At 32.2% G+C, this 20,795-nt stretch overlaps 1 protein-coding gene and 1 long non-coding RNA gene across 3 annotated transcripts; both read left to right on the forward strand.

Annotated features, from left to right (window-relative positions):
* The first annotated feature begins 1,519 nt into the window (after positions 1–1,519).
* On the forward strand, positions 1,520–6,226 carry LOC139512963 (uncharacterized). Its single transcript, XR_011662365.1, has 2 exons — positions 1,520–1,640; positions 5,908–6,226. It is a non-coding gene; the product is annotated as an uncharacterized lncRNA (long non-coding RNA).
* Positions 6,227–9,125: 2,899 nt separating this feature from the next.
* On the forward strand, positions 9,126–16,648 carry LOC139512965 (uncharacterized). 2 transcript variants are annotated; one of them, XM_071300967.1, is made up of 6 exons: positions 9,126–9,262; positions 9,576–9,628; positions 13,208–13,267; positions 14,272–14,359; positions 15,307–15,396; positions 16,559–16,648. In XM_071300967.1, exons 1-6 carry the CDS (start codon positions 9,178–9,180, stop codon positions 16,561–16,563), a joined length of 381 nt encoding a protein of 126 aa, XP_071157068.1. In that variant the 5' UTR covers positions 9,126–9,177; the 3' UTR covers positions 16,564–16,648. The 2 variants fall into 2 exon arrangements, with proteins under 2 accessions (XP_071157068.1, XP_071157069.1); XM_071300968.1 differs by having other exon boundaries at positions 13,208–13,250; positions 14,303–14,359.
* The last annotated feature ends 4,147 nt before the right edge of the window (positions 16,649–20,795 follow it).

A 20,795-nucleotide genomic window follows, 5' to 3' on the forward strand; every position in this document is an offset into this window, starting at 1 on the left:
TTGCAAGTATGTGTTCAATGATGATAAAATGCACTACGCAGCTTCTCTTAAATATGTGTTCAAATTTGAGAAATATTAAAATTTTGCAAAAATATTTGTTGCAGGGTGTATAATGACCAATTATCTGAAATATATTGCATTAATTTCAATATTATCGATTGTACTTGGTGATGTGTACACTGGTTTCCCCGTAGAACCAGACTTTATGTCAGGCCCTGACATGTTTTTATCAAACCCTGTATATGGCGTACCTGCTCAACCACATTTGGTTCATCATGGCTTTTTTGACACAATTAAAGAAACCTATCAAGCTTATAAACCATACGGAACAGTAATTTGTAAGTAATTGTTTTTATTGTTATTTCATCTAAAAGGCTATCTTTTTAAGCAACAATTCATTTTTTGGAGGAGTTGATTAATCAATCTTCATCTATCTCCTGTGTATGGTAGTAAAGAAGCATCACGAATCGTATATTTTATTTTAAGAATTGAATGCTTCTTTTTGGGGTGTAAAAGCGTTGACCTAAGTACATTTTGTATGAAGCGCTTCCGCGCTTCATTCTAAAAATGTGCGCACGGTCAACGCTTTTACAACTCTATGAAGTTACAAAAAGAAGCATTCAATACTTATAATTACATTTTTAGCTATGATCATGAAAACACGATTTACATCAAGTTTTTATTTAATTTACCTGTGCACTTTATTATGGGGCCTCATGTCATCATGAATGATAATTTTTATTGTGTGATACAACTGCTTATGGAATAACACGTGATGTGCAGTTAGCCAATCAGAATAACGTTTTATAATGAAACATACATCTAATGTAATTATAGCGTTATATTAAGAATGCGACTTTAATTAAACTGTTTAAACAGTTACTGTATAATATTTACCAATTAAGTATAATTATAATAATCGAACATTACAATTTAACAAGACTTAACTTAATGAGACTTTCAAAGTGCAATCTAAATATTATCCAGAAAACAAATCACAGATATTTTTTAGAATTGTAATGCTAATTTGCGGTCTTTTGACCCAGCTAGTAAATGATTTTAAGAGGAATGAAATTAAAATTGCCAATATCAAACCTCCATGAAACTTTCCTACCCCGTGATTGATAATCTGCCAATAAAAAATAAGTAAGAATTCCACATTTTAATAGAGAATACAATAATATGGAATTAAGAAGCAATTAAAACCACAAGTCGGAGAAACACAGACATCACATGACCAAGACGTTGAACTTAAAAAGATAAACAAGAGTTCATAAAAGCTACACAGAAATAATGCGTATGAAGGGACAGCAGTACCTGTGTCACTATATAGCATATTTACCTGACGATATCAAGAATTTGGTATTTAGTCAAATCTTAGTCGGAAACTGTGATTCTAAAGCAATCTCCCATACAGACAGAGTTATCGTCCTTTCCTCCTCAATCTCCCATACAGACAGAGTTATCGTCCTTTCCTCCTCTGAGGAGGAAAGGACGATAACTCTGTCTGTATGGGAGATTGATTCTAAAGTTTATTAAATGTCAACAACATGTCGAAATATTTAGGCTTGAAATAAATATATTTTTGGATAAGTTAATGCAAGCACATGAGGTGTATAGTGTCTTATATACGATTACAGGTTTGTAATGTTCAACAACCATATTATATCAGTGTGTAAACACGTTAATTATGAGCTTTGAAAGTCAAGTAGTTCGAGCATTTTTCTGAGTAAGTGTTAAAAAATTTCAAACAAATATTCTTTACTGTGGTTAGCATTACTTAGTCGTCAGTATCTATAATAGATTAACAACTTGTGGTTATATTGATAATTTAGAATCTTCCTTGAAGGTGGTGCACGAATTCGCAGCTAAATAACTCGATTGATGTGTCATTTGTATACAAGAGTTATATTCCTTTGAACTATGAGTCTATGTTTAATTTCATAAAGTCAATATGTTGATTGTCTACCTTGAACAGGGTTATAATTTTATCTTATAAATATAGTTTTTTTTTATTGAATTTAAAATCGTTACAAAATCTGTAATGTACTAGCCTGATACTCGTATTTTTCAATAGTTTATCAAAGACATTTATGTATATCTATAATTTCTTTTATTTGTTTTGAAATGTTTAAAATTAATATATATCAATATAAAGAATTATTTTGTTATCTTATAAATAATTTATTTTGTTATCTGTAAGTATTCACATCGTGTTTATACGTAAAAATTAAACAAGGTCAAATTTGCCTTCATCATCTCTAACTTTCTTAGAGTGACGAGAAACTGATGTAAATCACGGATCACAGAAGAAAACTTTCCTTTGTTATAACCTTAATATACCATTAAGGTATATAGGGGGAAATATTCTGAAACAAGTGAATATGTCACAGAAAAAGCATCTTCCCAGTATTCATGAAATTGCTCTCTATTAAAGCCATATCCTGTAAATTATTAAAAAAAAAACCCATTTTTTTCCTACTTTTTGAGGTACAATATGCCGGTGAAAAACATTAGTTGTGCTGTCAAGAATACACTGTTTCAAGTTGTGGTATGCATCAAAAACTGTCCAACAGCATTCGTCATTCTACTCGTAAAGGCATTTGTTTCTAAGATCGGTATGGTGTATACCATTATGCCAGAACTCAAATGAAGCAGAAAGCTGATGTAACTTATCTGCTTTACTCGATCCCTTAAGACAAATACATGAAAGTAGTTTAATAACACCTAACACAAACACAAAACAGTACACCATAGTCACCATTTTATTCCAGAAGCTTCTAACTGATGCCGAATGCTAGAGTGTAAAATTGTAATTGGGACCTACCCAAAACAATTAGAACTTTTCTGAAAAAGACTATAAATGAAAACAGAACTATATCATCTTCACATAATGATTGAATGTTAGGGAAATTGACCAGAGTTATCTTACTTTAATCACAGAGAGGGGAAAGCAAACAATTTTTAATTTAAGCCTAATTAAAAACAATTTTCCATTAACAAATAAAGTTACTTTATTGAAATCTAAGGACTTTGTTAGCTAAATCTATTAATTTTATTAGATATTATGAATTTTTATGACAATAGAGGAACATGCTACACTATAAGTATTAGTAGTGCTGCTCATTTAAATTACTAAACAGGTGAAATTCGCATTCGCTAATGTAACAATTTATGAACAAGAATGTGTCCAAAGTACACGGATGCCCCACTCGCACTATCATTTTCCATGTTCAATGGACCGTAAAATTGGGTAAAAAATCTAATTTGGCATTAAATTTAGAAAGATAATACCATAGGGAACATGTGTACTAAGTTTCAAGTTGATTGGACTTCAACTTCATAAAAAACTATCTTGACCAAAAACTTTAACTTGAAACTCACACTTTCATTTTCTATGTTCAGTGGACTGTGAAATTGGGGTCAAAAGTCTCTAAAATTAGAAAGATCATATCATAAGGAACATCTGTACTAAGTTTTAATTTGATTGGACTTCAGCTTCATCAAAAAACTACCTTGACCAAAAACTTCAACCTGAAGCGGGACGAACGGACGAACGGACGCACAGACGAACGAACGAAAGAACAGATGGACGAACGAACAGACGGACGGCCGGCCGCACAGACCAGAAAACATAATGCCCCTCTTCTATCGTAGGTGGGGCATAAAAAGGGTTGTAATTGTAGCTAGGGCCAGTAAACACATTCATGATCATCTGTGAAACAGATATTTCATAACGGACAACTACAACCGTTTTGTTTAATAGCTCCCCTCTAAGCCATTGAATATATATACTCCATATGCAGGATTTTGGAATGTTGGTACATAAAAATGAGAAGTTCACAGTCAAACAATAAAAATAAAAATTTTGACATGATCAGTCGGTCCTCACTGATCATTTCTAGATGTAAGTCAATATAATGAAGCAGTTATTACTCCATTTTTTTTCAACTGCAATGACTGCAATGCTTGAGAAGGCCGGGTTTTAATCATAGTCACTAGTATTCCGTGAATTTCAAAGGACCTCTCTTATATCATAGCGGAATTTCATTCTTTTGAAGTTTGAAGTGACGTTTTAGATATCATTGAACGTGATTTATGTTTAACAGGTTATTAAATCGGGGTTTTCGTTACCAACAGTTTCTAAAAACTTTTAAAAAAAAAATGGTTTGTAAATTTAAATTTAGAATTCTTATTTAAAGCCCTAATTTTTACGGTAATTTTGATTACAGGGCGACCAAATTGGTCATCAAAATTACACATGATTAATTGAACCTTCGAATTAACAGCATTGCACAAGGCTTCCCAGGCTGTTTATGACGTCCTTATCTATATCCGTTGGAAATGAACTGATTGATACTCTAGTCTGGGATAATCTGATTGATACTCTAGTCTGGGATAATCTGATTGATACTCTAGTCTGGGATAATCTGATTGATACTTTAATCGTGGATAACCTGATTTATTCATGAGTTTTAATTGGCTCTAAACTAATTTTCAGTAACTGCGAGAGCTTTTGCCATATGTTGTTGTTGTTGTGCTGGTAAATTCCTCCGTTGACTTCGGAGCACCCTGTCGTAAACAGGTATAAGGTTACCAATTGAAAAGATTGGTGTTGGTGTTCGGAAAAACAATTAAATATCTATAATACTAAAATTACGAAGTCCAATTTATCAGCCGTCATCGGGTAAAAACGACAAATCAAAGAATTCAACTTTATATATAACTAATATAGGACAATGGTGTAGATTCAAAATTACACCACTCCAGACCCTTTGGTTTTCCACATAATTAATAATGCCAATAATTAACAAGTTCCGGGTCGAATCCAATACCGATACCAATAGTATATTCACCTGTTACCTATTACCTTATCTGTACGTTCCGCATCTGACAGGCGCACCACCAAACGGTGTATTTAATTTTGCTATATACACGGGTCATAATCACAGGGTTGACACAACTAATTTGTAGAATTTTAATCAGTAAGACTTTACTAAAAATCTGGACTTGAAATAAGGCGTATAGGTACAGTTTTCAATGTGTTAGCGGGCATGACGTAAAACAGCGAATCAAAGAATTCAACTTTATTGGACAATGCTGTTGATTAGAAAATGCTCAATTCCAGAACATGAATATTACCAATAATAAGTTCCAGGTCGACGGGTTCAAACAAAAAGATTTGAAAGCAGATAAAATTGTGTATCTTATAATCGACACGACTTTATCAGATGACAATACCAATACTAAAATAAGGCTTACACATAGTTATATACTTTAATTCAGTCACGGACCCGCTATATCACGGGTGTGTTCTAGTATCACTAAAAGTTCCTTTGTCTAAGCTATTGTCTCACACGATATAAAGTTCACAGATTGTTATTATAATTTTTTAAGGTTAACTGCCCTAAGATTGTGCAATTCATAAATTAAATTTCTGCTGATTTCTTCAATGTCTCTGATAATGTCACTTTGTATTTCTATATAACCCATTCTGGTTAACATTGAGCAGTCCAGAATACAGAGCATGAGAAGCTCTTCGTCGTTATATATTTCTTCTGCTGTGTCAGTGCTGATTTTCCTAGCCAAAATCTGCTTTAATAGAGCTAAATGTTTTGAACGTGGTGACTCTAGTACTGTGCATTTGAGGATGAAATGGCACCTGTCCTCAGTGTGTTTTTTACAAAGAAAGCAGGTTTCAGACACTGCATGTTAATTGAATCTTTTGCGATCAGCTCAACATGTAGTGTCTGAAACCTGCCTTCTACATAATGTACTACGGTGCATTTAAAGATTTTTGTAAATAATTTAATCTGTGATTTTGATAAAAAAAAAAAAAAAGACTGATCTACTAAAAGTCGCTACCATTGAAAGCCACAACTTTACCATATTTTGTTTATTTTGCAGCTGTTGCTTGGCGATTACTTTCCGCAGTAGAATTTCTTGGATGATCTTTATCGAACTGGGTTAGTGTAAAGGAAAACTGAATACTCGACTGGAGGCAAACTAAAATACAACAGAAATCTTGAAATACCAGAACTATTTTATCAGCAGATATATGTGTCAGAAGAATCATATGAAGAAACATTTACTCTAATACAAAAAACTATAGGTTTTGTTGAACCTGTCATGAATCCTTAAATTGGCCTTTCTTTGTATTCTTGATCCAATCTGAGCAACTATTTTCCATGGCAAATTTCAAATAATTATATATATGAAATGCAAATGATTATTTGGATTATTGAATACTAGTGTATATCCTGTAACAAAATGAGGAGATGTGGTATATGATTGCCAATGAGACAATTCTCCGCCAGAGTTCAAATGATGTAAATTTAAGCAATTATAGGCAACCGTACTTTTTTTTAGAGAAGATGTCCTACGTTGAAAACATGTGTCCGTCTTATCCCTTTACTTATACAAAGAACTCTCTTCTTTTTTGATGTTCATTTTAACATAAAGTTCGGTCATGTGCTGTATTTCCTTAATTTTTGGTAAATTAGCGATTTTTCTAATGAGTTTAATCGTTCACAATATTCCATAAGTTTCGATTTGAATAGTTCAATATTGCATACATTTACATTTTCATGACAACTGTCCATGTTAACTTTGTGAAAAATATCCTTAAGTTAACCGGAGTCGCCCACTTACCAGACTACTCACACTAAATTCATCGGACGATGGTTGCGTCGGTTGCCTTTTATAAAGTAAAATAATCATCATCCCTCATACTTTATTAAGAGTGGCATTCAAAAGTTTGCCTCAGGCTCATTAGTGTCAACCATCTTTACAGAATCAACCATCGGTTTATATTTTTTTATTTGACGAACCCCTGAATGAATTAGTTAACTGTTTCTAAACACATAGGACTTTTGCACGTTTTTAGTATATGAACTCATCATAGATACAAGGATTGTCATTTTATATTTGCCCCAGACGCATTTCGTCTAAAAAAAGACTCATTAGTCATTTATAAAAAAAAAGGTAAACGGTCAACTAAAGTACGAAGTTGAAGAGCATTGAGGACCAAATATGTATAAAAGTTTTGCCAGATACAGCTTAGGTAATCTATTTCTAAGGTAGAAAAGCTTAGAATTTCAGAAATTCTAAAGTTTTGTAAACAGTTAATTTATAAGTATGACCATATAAATAATAATTGATGTGAACACAGAAGTGCTGACTACTTGGCTAGTGACGCCCTCAGGGAATAAAAACTCCAGCAGCAGTAATAAAGTCATCATAGATACCAGGATCGTATATTTGCGCCCGATGCGCGTTTCATTTAAAAAAAGACTCACCAGTGACGCTCTTATGTTGTTTTTATTATTATTAAAACGTCCAAATAAAGTACGAAGTTGGAAAACAATGAGGATAAAAATTTCCTTAAATATTTGTCAAATATAATATAAGGATTTCGGTATAATATGATATTGTAAATTGCTTCTTTTTTTTTTAAATAATTTTCATCATTTTAGTTTTGGTTTAATATATTATATTTGTGAATATAATTATTACATTAGCAAATATGATTATAATATAACCAATACTACTATGATTATAATATAACCAATACTATTCTGTCTTAAAATAAGGTTTTAGTAGAAATTGTAAAACTTTAACCTAATTTTAAACCAACAGACAGTATAGTATTATTGCTTATATTGTAATTATATTTGCTAATGCACTCATTAAACCAAAGCTGTAATAATGAAATGTTTTTAGAGAAAGAGGCTATAATTTTCAATATCATATTGTATCGAAATCTTTATATTATATTAAAGAGTGGAAATTAGTATATTGGTGACACTATTTTGTTCTTGCATCATATTTTCTTAATTCCGTGACTAGTTTGCTTATCATGCATGTCCTTGTCATAATATGATCGGACGACTTGTGTGAAGTAAGCTTGTTAGAATTTCGACCTTATTTAATATCTAGTCCACTAAAAATAAACAGGGTCAGGAAATATAAAGCTTGTCTTTGGTACATTGAAATATATTAATTTAATTCGTTGCTGATATATTATAATATTTTGAAATTTAAACAAATAAAAAAAAAACTTATATACGCAGTAAAAGTTGAGGTTGGTGTTATTACTTGCATAGATATAAGAAGATACCTGCACTTTGTTAATTTGTTTATTTGTTTAGGGGCCAGCTGAAGGACGCCTCCAGGTGTGGGAGTTTCTCGCTGAATTGAAGATCCATTGACTGCCTTCGGTTTTTGTCTGCTCTATGGTCGGGATGTTGTCTCTTTGACACATTCCCCATTTCCATTCTCAATTTTACTTATTGAAAAGTTAAAATAGGGATTGTCTCTCGTGTTGTTTGCTTAATGGCGTTCCACGTGATTTAGCTCTAATCATTCTCTGATGGCTTACCTCTGGTGGTTCTCAACTTTGATAGTAAATCCCAAATTTATCAACAAGATCGGTAAAGTGAACTAAGTTTATTCTACAAGATTTTGTTTTTCCACTTTATGTACTTTTGGTTTTCTGTTTAAGAGAAGGTATGTTTTCGGTTTGCAAACTTCTGATATTGAATGTACCTAGATATCCCGGGAAAAAATGCAAAAGCCTAGGTACTGTCAAAAGAGATATTTATGATAGACAAAGCTAGGCTGAATGTTACTTTTTTATGTTTAATATTTCCTTGCTGTCTCATTATCGTTTGTCCCGATTCTCGTTTATTGAAGACAACGCCATCAGACTGTATAGAGGCATATGATTTATAATGATGCAACTTCCACCAAAAGTGACGAAATTAAATGAAATTTCATCAAATGACGAAAAAAAGAGGAGCGAAAGATACCAGAGGGACAGTCAAACTCGTAGATCGAAAATAAACTGACAACGCAATGGCTAAGTTTGTAATACTATGTTGTTTTTCATATCATTAAAAAATTCTTAAATTCTGACAAAACGTTCATACACTATCACTATCCTAAGTTTAAGGTTTAATCTATGACCAAGGTACGGTTAACATAATAGTAAAGCAATGACACATGTTAAAACTTTGGTATGATTTCTTTTTGTGTTGTGTCCATGACATTAAGAACAATTCGCCCATGTATAGACCATCACGAATAAGGAAAATAGGTCTGTGTTGAATTCAGGTAACCTTTCGTTAGGTCAATAAATGTTATCCAACCATCCACAAAATTTGCATATATAAATAAATGATGCAGTCTCGCTTTACCACTTTAGACAATCATAACACGATGGTTAATATAAGCGTTGTTCTTGTTTTAGTACTGGCTGTTGGTAAGATTATATCTAGCAAGTTGTGAAATGGACGTACATTTATACTTATATATCTGTGGCATCAATCATCAGGCTAAACACAATGTAATATCAACGAATTTATAACACATACTATATAGTAACTACATGCATGTGAAAACGTTCTTTTTTTTAAGACGTTGTTTAGGAATTGAAGTTTCATTGGTTATTATTTCCCTATGTGATGTAAAATTCGAATCACATTTAGAAGATGAGTATATATTTTACACTTTATTGAATTGAAATTCTTGAAATGTTGTGTATGTATAAAACTGAATCTTTCTTATTATATTAGGTTATACTGTTGCCATTGATTGCTTCGGAACAACATGCAAAGTGGATCAAGAGGTCAGTTAATTAAGTTTTTTTTTTTAAACATATTTATCATACATGTGGTGGATTGGGAAACAAGTTTTGCAACTTATATTAATCCCTTTCCACTTTGCGGGTGCGAATGCTGCCTTGTAGCGGCATGAGCCACCTCTTTTTTTTCGAAATCTACAATTTAAGTTTGTTTTTACGTTTAATTTGTGTAAAAAATCACAAAAAATTGATACAGTTTAAACTATATATAATAAGGCATTAATATATACACACTTATGTTCATTCAAAATTAAGAGCTTATACTTTTTAAAACATAGCACGCTTGTCTTTGTTTTTACTGAGAAATTGCTTAGTTTAGGTTGAAAATCGCGGCACTTAAGAATAAATCTCTTCTTTTCTACTTACACGGCTGGTAATCTACACACGCAGAACATTTGGTTCTGCAATGAAAACCGTGAGAGGATTTTCCGGTTGTGCTTGAGTGGAGTAATTGTCACCGCTTCAAAAGGTATGTACATTTCTAAATCTCAATTTTCTTATTCAACTGACCAAAATATTGAAAATCAGAGAATGCTATGCTGTGGTGAATACTTTAACGAAGAGATACATGTATCATTTACTGTTGTACGTAGAGTTGAACTCCTACAAAACCAGTTGCCCCACGAGAAATTGCTTTAAAAAGTGACATTTCAATTTTGAAATGGTTCTATTAACAGACCTACAAGTTCAAATTTAGGTGTTTTTTTTTAGGGCAATGGGTATGGATGTTGTTTTTGGCGGCGTGAACGTTGTCCGGTGTTGATAGACGTCTTAATAATTCCAAAAACTACATTTTTTCATTAATTCATGCGTGAGGGGATCGGTTCTGATTGAGGACATCGTGAATGCGTGAGGGGAAGTACAAATTATATCTTTATATTCAAGCTATGAGTGGTTGAAACTTACCTAAATTAGTCCACATTGTTCATTAAAAAACACATAATAATTATTGTGTGCTTAGAAAAATTTATGAGATTGAATTATGAAATAAATTGTGGGAACCTAGATTGAATAATATGTTTCACGAAGAATAAAAACAAAAAATGCTGTCAACGATAACCAAAAATACTGCAGAGATGTTGGGGAGTATCTCATTCGTCTTGATTCGTCCTAAAAAAGGTCGAATGCAATGTTGTTTAAAGGAAAACGTCCACTCTGTACTAATGAAAAAAAATCAAAAATCTTTCTCTTTTCCCTACGTCTGAGAGTTTATCTAAAGCACTTTAAAAACTTTATATTCTTCCTCAAGGTCTTCCATCTGGTCTTTCTCGTGGTCTACTACGTGGTCTTCTTCTATGACTTCTTCGTTGTCTAATACATGCTCTTCCTTATGGTCTTCCTCGAGATTATCTTGGTTTTCATCGATGTTCGTGAATAATAAATTCTGTATATCTGCCTTTTTTGTTTCGAAAATTTCGTGATTTTGGGTGAACAGATTACGTCTAATATATATAGGTGTTGAAGTTTTGATCGGTGATATACTTTTCTTAAATATATGTGGTGATCTCTGTGACTTATATTTGACGGCAGGACTACTCCCAGAGGGTTTAGTTCGCTTCGAGGGCTGGGATAACTTGTATCTCCATGGCTATTTGTAGAGAGTCAATTTTAGTCCTCTTTTCCTTTTTCCTTTTGAACAATGGCATTTTCTGAAATTGAACAAACAATTAATAGTTTGATTTCATTGAATCAGTGATCAGTTTACATCTATTAAAGTATAAGGATAAATCTGTGCTTTTTAATCAGCATTGATCACATTTATTGAGTCAACAAAAGTCACAAAGCCAAAGATTAAAACAATATTTGTCCTTCCCCTCACGCATTCACGATGTCCTCAATCAGAACCGATCCCCTCACGCAAGACTTAATGAAAAAATGTAGTTTTTGGAATTATTAAGACGTTTATCAACAGCGGACAGCGAACACGCCGCAAAAACAAACAACATTAATACCCATTGCCCGAAAAAAAAACTAAATGTGAACTTGTAGGTCTGTAAATAGAACCATTTTAAAATTAAAATGTCACTTTTTTAGGCAATTTCTCGTGGGGCAACTGATTTTGTAAGAGTTCAACCCTACGTACAACAATGAATGATACATGTATCTCTTCGTTTAAGTATTCACCACATCATAGCATTCTCTGATTTTCAATATTTTGATCAGTTGGAGTAAGAAAATTGAGATTTAAAAATGTACATACATTTTGAAGCGGTGACAATTACTCCAATCAAGCACAACCGGAAAATCCTCTCACGGTTTTCATTGCAGAACCAAATGTTCTGCGTGTGTAGATTACCAGCCGTGACTTAGTTTTCGGATCAAGAAAATCATAAGTTTTATTACTGGAATGTTAACAATAAAACCTATCATTTACAGTCAAATTCAAATTTTTGTTAAAGTAGATTTGCAATAAATTACGTATTTCACACAAGCTCTGGTGAGCTTTTCAAATAGACTGAATTATACAATTTATACTAACCTACAAAAAGCCATGCGTTTATTATTTATCTCGTCTCATTATATGGAATAACAGATCGCAGTTTTACTTGTTTGTGACACTGAATTCGTCAGCTGCAATATCCAACTCTAGTTCCACATCAGAAATATTGCAAAACTACATCCTGTAATTCCATATTAATGAAACGGGATAAATAATAAACGCAAACCAGACATGTTTATTAACATGTGAGTTACTATCAAAATAAGCACACCTCTATTTTTTATTATGTTAACCTACAATATTTCGAGCTACATAAGTTTAATTTAAACAAACTTTACTGAATTAGATACTCTCAAATTAAACGTAGAAATAAAAAAAATAAGTATGAGTTTTATCATAACTTGAGGCTGTTGTTGCTTTCATTCCTTTCATTCACTTCATTTGACCTTGGTAAATAGTTCTCTTTTTGGCAATCATACCACATCTTTTTTTTTTTTTTTTATAAAATTCTTTTTTTTTAGTCAAATTAAGCTTATATTGGATTTGGATAATTTTGTTTATTTCTTTTGGTCAAATAGTACTTTAGGTATTAAAAAGATGTTTACATCATTTGCCTTCAATTTTATTGTTTTATCTAATTGCACCTGATTAGTAAGGTTAACATAGAAAGGTGCCTCGGATGATCTAAATTATATATATTTTTTTTGTAATGTAAAGCAGCAAAACACACTAAATTACAACTTTGGTTCATGATTTGAAATCTAACCATTCTTTAAATAGAAATCAATAAAAAAAAATCACAGGTTATTCAGAATTCTAAACATGTGATAAAACCTACACCATACGTCATCCAAGATCATCTTTTGGAAGCCTACTCATGCTACGTATATTTTCCAATAGTAAATTTATACTTAGATTAACGATATTCTCCCATACACAATAGTTTATCAAACACACAATTCCTTCTACGAAGTGCTAGCTAACACTGAACCATAATTACTAAAGAAAATAATAGAATAAACACCCGAGTTCACCTTTGATGATAAAAATATCCTGATTTCAAAACATAACTCTAGTTTTTCATGCTTTAGCATTCAAAACCATAATCCTATCATTTTTTTCAGTATTGTCAGATTATACTTAAGGACCAGACAGGACAATGTTATACTCATCATGGAAACGGGGTACGTTTAACCTTTCTAATCGTTTGAATCATGGTGAAAATTATTGTTTTTGTCTTAACCTAGACTTAACCCTTTATGAACAATCGAAAATTGTTCAAAGGAGTAGGTCCGGTAAGGACCGATTTTGGCCTCAAATTTCAGGTTCATCTAACGAAAGTTTTTGGCCACTTTTTAAACACTTAAGTGTCTATTTCAATTGATTCGATTAATTAACGTGAAAGATTTTAACTGATTTAGCCCTTAAAAACGCTCTGATTCAAGCGTAAATATGAAAAATCTATCAAATATGCCAAAATACGTCACTTTTCAGATTGTTTTTGTCAAAAATGCAACTTACATTTCAATATTATGAATGAACACGAATGCGGCCATTTTCATTTTCGACGGAAACCGTCTAAAAATTAACCAAAATGTTAAAGTTTTGAAGATTTCAGTAATTTAGCACGACTTAATGATGCTAGAACGCGATATTTGCGCATTGTATTGTCAAAAAAAGCTCGTATTTATGTAGCAGAAGCATTTTGCTTTCCAAAATATAGCTTAAAGATTACGTTTTCACAATTTTCTAAAACTGCTATTTTTTGGGGCCAAAAAGGGGTCTTACTGAACCTACTCCTTTGACAAAAATGAGAATAATCAATACCAACTGTATCGAAATACAACAACATAATTTTCTGTCGTAAAGACGGAAGTCTAATGCAATACAGATAAGACAATACAAGACCCTATCGACGAATCCGGTATAGAGTTCATTCTAGTCAGGAGTCATTTTTGCTGTTGGTTTACTGAAATAATGTTAATAAATAACTCAACTCAAAATCACCTGTATTTAACTGTTCGTTTCGAAAAGTGTGTCCAAGCGAAACTCTCTCTCTTAGTTATTGAAAACCATTAATTGGCATTCTGCTGTTTTTTACTGTTTGGTCGGGTTGTTGTCTCTATGACACATTCCCAAATTGCATTCTCAAATTACCTATATACGGAAAATATATATCTGATTTCAGCACCACGAAGACCACCAGTCATGCATTGGTGCTCATCACCCTGGGGACCATTGTTTCTGCAAAGATCAAGCTTGTGTAACCCAAATTAGTAAGTTTTAAAACTGAGTAAGGCAGTGTCCTAACTTGATTATGTTTACACGATGTTTTTATTTGTTTTTATCTGACCTCTAACCGTTGTAAAAAAATATCAGAACTGGAAAAAAAATGCTTCTCTTTATATAGATATAGGAAGATGTGGTATGAGTGCCAATGAGACAACTCTCCATCCAAGTAACAATTTATAAAAGTTAACCATTATAGGTCAAGGTATGGCCTTCAATACGGAGCCTTGACTCACATTGAACAGCAAGGTATAAAGGGCCACACAAATTACTAGTGTAAAACCATTAAATCGTGAAAACCAACAGTTTAATCTATATAAAAACGAGAAACGAAAAACACTTATGAATCACATAAACAGACGACAACCACTGAACATCAGATTCCTAACTTGGAACAGTTGCAAACAATTGCAACGGTAATAAACGTTTTAATGGTACCAAACCTTCTCCCTTTTCTGAAACAATAGTATAACATCACAACATAGAAAGACACACTATAAAATATCAATTGGAAGGCTTCTCTCAATAACAAAAACGTAGTAACACAAATTAACACACACTGAACGAATTAATTTGATCTGCGATAAAATGCAAATACATAGTTAATAAAATAAGGGATAAATAATTCAGGTAAAAATTAGATAAATAAATTTAAACTAAGGTAAAAGTATAAAACCGCTTTGAAATGTTAAACCATTTTTAGAAAAAAAAACATTAGCTCATTTTTGAAGTCTGAATCGTACAGATGTCAAAATTCAGTACTTATGAACTACATAAACTACATGTATTTATACTTTCACCCTGCATAACGTCCTCTATTTCAATGGAATGAACATTTGAAAATGTTCACATACTTCAACTAAATAAGACACAACAATACTCATATGAAAATAGAAATACACGTATAATGTCTTTTGAAAAAAATCTGTTTCAGTGATGGAGTGGGCCTCTAGTTCAACTGTCGATGCAGGCGGATCAAATATGACAACACTTCCTCCAATGACCACACAGATGCCAATGACAAGTAAGTAAAAACATGTACTATAAACGGCTTTGATGTCAGAGTTCATGAAATAATGCCGAAATATACGGCTGTATGTAAGATTATGAAAACATATAATGTCGAAAGATAAAAAAGGTAGCGTTAAGTTCATATAGGAGATCTCGAAGAGTGTTAAATCATTTAGTTTGTCACGAACATAATGTAGAGCTGTTTGTTTTGAACTTGTTTTATTCCAGATAAAAAAAAACTGTTTGTAAAGGCAATATTAGTTTGAATAATTGTAAAAAAGGATCGTGTTATTTTGAGATTTATATACATACAATAAAATAAAAAGAATCACAAAAACATTTGGGCAGGACAACATGCCATATTATCAGCCCCATAAAAAACTTAAAATCAAAGACAAAGACAAACAGAAAAAAAAATATTAAGGTCAAGACAGCCTGCCATAGTATCGACTCTGTTTATGGTAGGGTTTAACCATTTTTAATTGCCAAAATCCTCCTTTGCCTATCTAGAATGTTTAAAAACTAAAACACACAAAATAAACCCAACATGATGACCACTTAATGAACAAGGAAATAAAGAACGACGCATAATTCTGAAATCAGGGTCAAAATATGCTACCCATTTAAAGCTACATACACAGTTCTTCGTTCGATTTTGACACTCAAGAACAAATAAATAAAAATCAGTCACTATGTATACTATGTCACAAAGTTACATGTAGATAGTGAGCCTATAACTCATAGCTGAGTTAAAGATTTAATTCTGCTATAATTTAATATATATATAACAGGCAGTTAGTTGAGTTCTTCGAAGTGACTAACAGTAACACCATTGCACATTGTATTATTTTTTATTTATTGAATGTAGTTCTTTTTAAATCAAATACATTGAATTTAATAAAATTTTGTTTGCAGAAATAGTTAGAACTTAGTGTAAACAAATTCATTTGTAAACGACATTTCAATGCCAATACAAATAATATGCGTTACATTCTGGCGAGTAAAGCATGTGTGAATTTAGATTGAAATTATGCATACCTTAGTCATTTTGAATGCTTGAGTGGTCGAAATATATTTCAGAGATATCTCATGGCAGTAAACTATTTATTAATATTATTTCCCTTTTATTTATTGTTTCTTGCAAAAATTTAATGCTAATAATTTTCTTTTAACAGCGTAAATTCAAGAAATTTTCATCACAAGCATGATTGAAGAGGCAGAAAAAGCCATGACTATACACGTGAATAATAAATGTTTATATATGATTGACTTCTGGTATTCACGTGAACCCATTTCATTCTGTTGACAAAAAACTGCATTATAAAGTGTCAAAAAACTGCATTATAAAGTGTCCACAAGAAGAATATGTGTTTAGTTAATAATAAGTATCATTTCGTGCTTGTTTGTCTTTGCCTAAACCTCAAATATTTAGACAGTTCAGTGCAGGTCTCATGGGTATTAAGGTAGCACAATACAAAGATTTTTTCATCTCCAATCGAACAACTTTAAACTGATGTTATTCCTCTCATCCTTCTTTAAACGTTACAAATGAGGTACCGAAAGAAAGAATAAAGATTAGTCTTTCAAACTGTGATAATTGCATTATGACATAATTATTACATAATTAATTGTTAAGTAACTAGTTGCTAAATTGTTATGTCCACACTTGAATGAATATAGCTTCTTTGTTATTCATAGCATCCAAAAATATTCTATAGATTCATGTACAACACAGTTTTCTATGTTATATTTAAAGAAGGATGAAATGAATTACATCAGTTTAAAGTTTTCTGATTGGGAGTGAAACATCTTTGTATTGTGCTACCTTAAAGCGGTAAAGTATGAAATTTAGAAAAATAAATGGCATTGCACGATCTTCAATTTGAATAAGATCAGAATCGTTGATAGTGATGATATTGGTGCATTGTTTTTAAACAGACAGTCGATATGCTAATAGACACTTATTGTACATCATTACTGGCCGACTTGTTCTGTTTGCTCATATAAAACAGATTTATTATAGCTGACTATGCGATATGGGCTTTGCTCATTGTTGAAGGCCGTACGGTGACCTATAGTTGTTAATGTCTGTGTCATTTTGGTCTTTTATGGATAGTTGTTTCATTGGCAATCATACAACATCTTCTTTTTTATATTCACACAGAACTTTCTCAAATACAAAAAGAAAAACACCTTGCATAGTGTTTAATTGCACTTTCAAACTCATTGATTGTCATTTATCCTAATTTACCATAATGAACTTGAGATTTAGGCTACCATCGGAAAAAAGAAGGTATGCTTCAACTCTTTATCTTTTCCTTGATAATAACATGGATGGTCGACTTCAAACAAGAATTTACGACAAAAGTGATTATTTCATCTTTCTAATTGTTCGATTTTCATTTCTCAGCAGTAACTTACCTTTTTCTTCATCGTAAATCGTTTACATACAGTATCTAACTTCGCTTTCCGTTATATAGATGATGTTCTCTCACTAAATAATAAACAAAATGGTGACTATTTTGAACGCATATATATCATCGAGCTTGAAATAAAGTATACACCAGATACAGTTAAGTCTGCCTCATATCTTGACTTACATTGAGGGTCGGTTGAGGAAAAAAAATTACGACAAAGAGATTATTTCAGCTTGATTTTTTCAAGTTTCAATTACAATGAAGCAACATTCCAGTAGCACCTGTATTTTGAACTCTAAAGGAAAATATTAAAACAATTCAGCAGTTCACATTGTGTTATAATCTTAATCACTAAAAAAATAAACAAATATGTAACAAAGAAGCACAAAATAACATATAGACAAAGCAAATTAACAAAAATTAAAAACAAGAATACACAAATTTACTATAGAACATATAATACAATGCCGGAATGTATAAGTACAGAGCCAAGTCATATATGTATCAAAGAAAAAGAAAAATGCATGCAGACAAAGCACATAGCAAAAATGAACGACGAGCATACACACATGTTTTACAATAGCACAATAACGGGATCTATAAGTACAGAGCCACACTATATGTATCGAAGTAACACCGAAAGCCATATAGACATTGGAAGTAGATTCAATAGACTATAGTAATTAGTCATGTTCGAGTTTTTAACGGCTAAATATTAAGATATTAGCATTTTCTTTCCATTGGAAATAAAGACAGCAGACTTCTTAGTATTTTATACACGTACGGTTTTTCTCCAATTATGATGGTGTCGTATTCTTTTAACTAGTGTTATATCAAACGAAAGCTATACTCTTGCACATTTACGGATATCACAAAGCGTTTGTTTGATATTTGATACAAATTTGCAATTTTAGATAAAATAGAAACACTATTAATTGACAAATTTAAATCAATTGAAACAAGACAACTAAAGGCCAAATTAATGTAAACCAAAGATTTTGTTTATATAGATTAGACCGTTGGTTTTCCCGTTTGAATGGTTTTACACTAGTAATTTTGGGGCCCTTTATAGCTTGTTGTTCGGTGTGAGCCAAGGCTCCGTGTTGAAGGCCGTACTTTAACCTATAATGGTTTACTTTTTAAATTGTTATTTGTATGGAGAGTTGTCTCATTGGCACTCACACCACATCTTCCTATATCCAAATAAACGAAAAACAAATATGTTACACAGCAACAATCGACAATCACTGAATAACAGGATTCAAGCACAAATATACAGAATGTGGCGGGGTACAACATGTTAGCGGAATCCCAACCATCCCCTTAAGCTTTGACAGTGGTGTAACAGTACAACTTAAAGACGAACTACACAAATTAGTTGAAACATTGAGTATATATAAGTAGAAAAGTTCCATTACGTTGATGTTATAGCTGTGTATGTTGGGGTCAACAATGTATATCATGGAGATTCTGTTCATGCAGTTATAGATAATTACAGAACTTACACAGGGCAACAGAGCCTATGCAAGATACAATTTATAATTTCCAGTATACTACATTATCATACAGACTACAATATAAAACAAAATAATTTCGGAGATTAACCAACAATTGTTGTTGCTGTTGGAGATAATCCGGTAAAAGTACAGTACTGTACAAGATAAGAAGCTATACTTTATGTACGACGATCGTCTTAACTAGTCTCTATTTCAGGATCATGTGCCCATCAACGTAGCCTGGGCTAAAAACCACCATTCTTGTTGAAGCATGATGCTTCCATTTTCCGACTCAAATTCGCAATATAAAAAAAATAGTTGTAGAGGATAACAGGGAGGAGAATTAATCATTCCAGACATCCAATCAACATCAAACGTTCATTTTGTACTTATCATTTCTTATTACTACCGGACAAAGACCGTAGCAGTATTTAATTAAACCTTTCCCAGTTTTGGCTCCTCAATGCTCGTTAACTTCGTAGTTTTTTTCGCCTTTTTAACTTTTTTTTGTGTCACTTATGAGTTTTGAAGACGAAACGCCCATCTGTCGTACACAATAGTTTGCCTGTTCTTTATGATAAGTTGTTCGTCAAACGCTTGGAATTAGATACACATTCAATAACTGCTCAGTTATCCTGTGGTGTCTGTCGTTGATGGAGTTGTTGTTCAGCGGTTTGTATGTTGTGTTGAATATTATATCATTTGATTGTGCGTTTCTCTGTGATGAATGTTATTGCGTGTGTTTGTGTTGTATTTTTGTCACGAAGTGTTGTCATTTAAGTTATATTGACAAAAAACGGAAGGTTCGGCTAGCCATTAAACCAGGTTCAACCCACCAATATTTCTGAAAATGTCCTATTCCTAGTCAGGAATGTGGCAGTTGTTATCAGCTAGTTCGTTTCTATGTATGTTGACTTTTTTTTGTTGCACTTCAATGTTCTGGTTTTTTCCTTTGTTTTCTTCTTATAGTTGATGTGTTTTCTTCGGTTTAAGTTTGTAACCCGTATTTGTTCTCATTCGATTTATGACTTTTGAACACTCGTATATACTTATGTTGCCTTTATGTATATTTAATTAATTCAGTGATAATTTAGATATTATATGTGTGTATTGCTACTTTTCTTCTTGATGGTAAATCAGTAAGCCCCAAGTATACCTATATAAATAGTTATATTCGAACGTTAATTCTTATAGTAAAAAGACCTTTTGAAGTTCTGACCCACTAGAAGGCGATTTGGTTGGTGGTTATCATTGTATCCAGCCGTCCTGAACTATTGTTTATCCAGATGAGTTCATTGTTATCTTGTTGTTATCGGGAATCGAGGTCAAAGACTGTGTCAAATTTTGAGTTGCTACATGCAGTAGCTGAACTATCTGTTTAAGTAAGATGATCACAACAGTAATTTGTCAAATGTAAATGTTTTGCATAAAGCAAAAAACATTTGAATTGTCTTTCACTTCCTCGATTGGAAGCTGTTTTTGCAGAAATAACCAGGCCG

The sequence above is a fragment of the Mytilus edulis genome, chromosome 2 (genome assembly GCF_963676685.1).
Source record: "Mytilus edulis chromosome 2, xbMytEdul2.2, whole genome shotgun sequence".
Classification (NCBI taxonomy): Eukaryota; Metazoa; Mollusca; class Bivalvia; order Mytilida; family Mytilidae; genus Mytilus; species Mytilus edulis.